This window comes from Haplochromis burtoni, unplaced genomic scaffold (genome assembly GCF_018398535.1).
Source record: "Haplochromis burtoni strain Fernald_Lab_line unplaced genomic scaffold, NCSU_Asbu1 Contig_43, whole genome shotgun sequence".
Lineage (NCBI taxonomy): Eukaryota > Metazoa > Chordata > Actinopteri > Cichliformes > Cichlidae > Haplochromis > Haplochromis burtoni.
The window spans coordinates 2,897,153-2,902,081 of record NW_024582404.1 but is presented as its reverse complement, the minus strand read 5'-3'; the positions used below and the strand labels follow the sequence as shown (position 1 = coordinate 2,902,081).

Sequence of the window (4,929 nt, the reverse complement as noted above, 5' to 3'; positions counted from 1 at the left end):
TATTCGCTCTTTAATTGTAAAAAGACTTGAGGTGAGTAAAAACAATAAAATAAGTAAATATTTTATTTTTGTAGATGTCTAATAACAGCTTTGTAATCCTCAATTGTTATTAAATATTTATTTTATCTCTGATAAATAAATAACTGCTGACAGATGTTAATTCATTGCAATAATGAGAAAAACTCTGGATTTTACTACTTTTACTCTAAAAATGATTTAAAAAAAACAAGGAGTAAAATAAACAGATTAACATAAAAAGTCTGAATTACATAAAAACGTATTTTTGCACAAATTCTCAGCTTCTGTGATTCAAAGTGGAGGTTTGCTGCCCTCCTGCGACTGAAGGAGCTCACACACCCACGCTGCCTTCACGACACGTAGAAACTCGGACATCTCAGCTTCGTTTTGCTACAAATTCGGATGACAAACCCCCCTCCGATTATAGTGACGTTTAGTAAAATCACTGTTTAGATTTATCCTTCGACCTGTTGACCTCATCGTTGTTCGTTTAACGGTAACACGTGAAATACACACAGCGTGTCCTCCGGTCGCTCCAAGTCTCCGATCTCCTATTTAACCCCAGCCCGTGAACGCAGCACCAGGACCAGCCTGCCTCACATTGTTAACGTTGATTTCTCCCGTTCAAAGCAGCATTTTGTCTTCCGTGAGCCGAACCTGGATCACAGCCTCCCACTAACCGCATGAAATCTCGGCTTCGTCAGGCAGCGGGACCCCCACCGGCACACGGTAAGACCTCCACGGAGTAATCTGGAAACCCCCCGTTTCCCGGTGAGAAATCTTTCCAGCTAAGGTTCATGTCTCAGACTCCGGAGGAATAAAACGTTACCGGGGCGAGCCGTGCTGTTACTGCGGGGGGAGCTGAGGGGTCTGGTGGTTAAAGTAGTTGTTTTTTAGGGGGGCACTTTGGCACGCACGGTTAAACCGGGTCAGACACCTGTGCGGCTCGTTATTCTGACTTTGCTCAGCAGTCTATTTCCTCCCCGGGCTGAAAGCAGGAGGTTAGCGTGTTTCCCATGGCTACACCAAGCGTCCACACGGGGGTTATTTGCATTCCTCTCCGGCCTGTGGCGACACACACACGCACGCGTTATTATTATTATCTTAAAACTGGCAGCCAGATAACTGCGCCGGGAGTCCGGGGGCAGAGCGGCCAGGTCAGCTCCGGGGGTCGTGACGTCGCCGGGGCTGCAGGTTCACCGCTCCGTCTCTTGGGGCTCCTTTTGTTGACCGCACGCCCACCTTCCCCCGCAGCTGCACGGTTTCATAATCTAATGCTCTCGTTTCTTCTGCCCTCCTGTTGATCTCCGTGTGGAAGCCCGAGCATGAGGAGGATCGGTGGCCGTTACCCTGCCCAGACCGGAGGCTGCTGGTAGGGATGGTGTGGCTGTGAAGAGCCGGTGTGACGCGCCTGTGGTCGGGGGAAGAAGTGCCTGGACAACATGACTGTTTTCAACCCGGAAAATGTGGAGGAATTTTATGACATCGGGGACGAGCTGGGGAGGTGAGTCCACACCGAGCTTATTTCTAATGCGCACCAACTTCCCCTTTCTGTGCCCGGGGCGGGGATGCTGGGAAAAGACCTGTTTCTCATTAAGATAATAAATGTTTCAAAGTTTATTTAGCCCACATGTGCAGAGCTGTGGTCCACGCGTGTCTGAACCCCCCACTGTGAGTGAGTGAGTGTGATAAGCTGTGATTAATACAGTGTCGTCAGTGATGAAGAGTTGCTGTGTCTTCCTGGGCTTTATTGCAGGAGGCTGATGTAGATCTTTACAGGGAGCAGGTGTCCATCCTGGCTGTCACTCCGTGTGTGATTGGTCAGAGGTGGATGCTGATGATCAGGGTGAAGAAGCCGACTGTGTATGAAGCACTGTGGCAGAGCTGGACCTGAGTTTGGTTTGCAGGGCGGCTCGAATGTGGCAGATGATTCCAAACATAACGTGTTTGTTGACTGGAGCAAACTGCCGACCTGGCTTTACCTTCCTCATCGAAAATCTCTCGTGCCGTCATCTTTGCTCGAGCTGAGCTGACAAAACCAGTCAGGGAGTGAGTTTGTTTGGGCTGCTGGAGAAGAGCGAGGACGTGCAGCAGCACAGAGTTGATCTGGATGATGTTCTTAAGCCTTCATTGTAACCAAATCCAGGATTTGGTTAATCGAACAGCTTCACAAATGTTGTTTTTTAATCATAAGTTAGTTTAAGTGAAAGCAGATTTTCCTGTTTTCACTGTGACTTTATTGCTGATTCGGTAAAAAAATGTCATTACGTAATAATAAAGGCAGAAATGATGCGTTCCAGCTCCCAGATGTGAGAGTCACAGCTGTGGAAGTGGGTCTCTGAGTTTGTGGTTATGAAACGTTGGTAATAATCGGCCTTTGTGGCGTTGCTGATTGTGTGTCGTGTTCACCTTCCTCTCTGAGGAAAGCCTGCGCGGCTGCAGCTGCTGTAGCAACAGAGACGATCGGGGAGCTGTGTGTGATGGGATTGAGTTTCTGGCTGAGGTAAAGTAGACGGCTACGCCAGCGTGATCGTCTCGATTGGCTGTTGCTCCAACGCTGGGATCCGCTCTCTGTTGAGGAAGGATGGGGACAACAGGGAGCTGATATCACGTCATCTGCCATCATTATTAAATCATCCTAAATATTCCAACATCTGCAGTGTTGGGATAGAAAATATTTGCTCCTGTCATCAGTCCTGTCATTTATGCATGCTGTTTGTTGGAGAGCGCTCCAGCAGCAAGGACTCTGAAATGAACATGTCTGTGGGAAACTTATTTTGCATGGGCACAAAGAGGCAAGCGCCATGTGTGCAGCTGGAACTTGTTCTTGTTTCTGCTGCGTTTCTGCTGCGTCTCTTATGGGTGAGGCTTGTGTTACTTCTCTCATCAGTCACTCAGAATCTGATGTATCTGAGTCCGGCGACGTCCTGCAGTGTCCTCGGGCGTCTGCTTGCTGCCGCGTTAATGAGCAGATCTTTCCCATAGATGCTGCACACAGGTGGTCTTATGTAAGACGGGCGCACTGATCACTCCCAAACTGGGCCTGACACCTCTGCATTAGCAGCCCACGTGCGTTGAAACGAGGCAAACGGAGACATTTCTGTGCAGCTAAGCTCGCTGTGTCTGAATTGGAGCACTTGTACTGTACAAACAGACGAGCTGCACAGGAAGAAGAAATCAGAGGTTCTGGATGAAAATGCAGAAACTCCAGTGACTGTGCAGTCGTTATATATTTGTGTTGGTACTGGATGAACTTTAGCATAAACCAGAGTCTGTTAATGATGAAAGCTGCTGAGTCTTTCACTGTAAAGCCCAACATGCCTGCAGACTGAGGGCTTTTGATCCGACTGTACTCCAGGCCTGCCGCTGGCTGCACTTGGATTAAGGCCCATTTGGTTTGGCAAAATGGGAAAATGGGAATTCACCCAAGCAGTGAGTCTATCCTGTCACTGACACCGACACTGCCTGCTTATGCATGGAGGACCTGATGCCCGGTGAAGCCGAGCATCATGCATGAGCATCTATGTGCAGCGAGCACGCAGGAACAAAGCCAAAGCATACATGTTAGCAGCGCGATCTTATATAATGCTGTCTGTAAATGTTGCATTATTGCTGAAGCTCTGCTCAGAATCACTGCCTCCTCTTGATTTTTCTCACCTCTGTGATCGGGGTGCCATTGCTCGCCCAGTTTTCCGAGCCTTCCAGAACAAAACCTGGAAAACTGGAAATATTAGACGCGCCTAATAAAGTGTCAGTCAGAGAAACGATTGTGAAACTGCAGGTCAGCCGTTGAAGATCCGGGCAAAGCATCAAGTTGTTGCTTGCGGAGCTGCGCTTTAAAAAGGGTGATGTGTTTGCACAATGTGCATCAAACTCATCCCTGCAGCGTGGAGCCCGGCTGGGTTTAGTTTAAAGGCCTCCTGACAGACGTTGACCACATCTGTGCTCAGCTGGTCTCTGTAACTGCTTCACAGAAAAGTCTCACGTCACGCCTCAGATTGTTGAAGACGTCGTAGTTTGCCAGCATCTCAAAGGGTCTGTTGTTTGACGCCTCCTCAGAGTGATGCTCAGGTGTCGGGTGAAGCACCGCTGCAGTGTGTGTGTGTGTGTGTGTGTGTGTGTGTGTGTGTGTGTGTGTGTGTGTGTGTGTGTGTGTGTGTGTGTGTGTTTTAGACTGCAGAGACACAAGCATTCAGGCTCAGAGCTTCTGTCGCTGCAGGGCTTTTTTTACCCCATCAAACCTTTTAGTTCCTCCAGTTAGATCAGCAGAAATAGAAAAAGCTGTAATTGCCTCCATTATCAGTGCCTCTGCAGTGCATTATGGGTCGTGCGTGACAGCCGGCGCGTGTGTTTTCTTAATTAAATGATTAAGCAACGGTGTTTGTGTGGCGCTCTTCTGCAGAGGCCTCAGTTAGCAGGTGCTTTATGACACATAATACAATCAGCTGTCCATGCAGGGAGTTCCTCGCCTCGTCGATGGACTTCAGCTGCACCTCCTTGGACTGGTCCTCAGTCAGCCCAGTGCAGCAGGACCTTAACCAGTTATCCACCTGCTGCAGGTGCTTGTTAGAAATCTCCAAACTAGAAGGCTCCGACTGCAGGGTGAGACCCACTGGAGAGGCAGCTGAATGAAATGCAGCTCTGACCTACGCAGGGAGAAAGCTGGAGATGATGCACGACTCCAGAGACAGATGGGAAATCGCCGTCAGTGCTGGCCGGCTGATATCTGATCTCTGAGTGGATGCCAGTACTGCTCTAGAATAACAGTAAACCTCTGTAGGTCTGAGCAGAGCATGCGGTCATGCTGCATGCAGCAGGCCTGCGTGAAGAAACGGGCGCAGCTTGCACTCCGGTCATGTGAGTCCAGTTCTGCTTTCCTTATTTTTTGGATTCATTTATTTCTTTTGCTGT

At 49.0% G+C, this 4,929-nt stretch overlaps 1 protein-coding gene across 1 annotated transcript in view; it reads left to right on the top strand.

The window, feature by feature from the left end:
* Positions 1-550: 550 nt before the first annotated feature.
* dapk1 (death-associated protein kinase 1) overlaps positions 551-4,929 on the top strand; it is a gene marked incomplete in the record, with an annotated part of 66,706 nt that continues 62,327 nt past the window's right edge. Inside the window, 2 exon segments of the mRNA XM_042220135.1 lie at positions 551-747; positions 1,337-1,522. Coding sequence (XP_042076069.1) covers positions 1,461-1,522 — 62 coding nt within the window.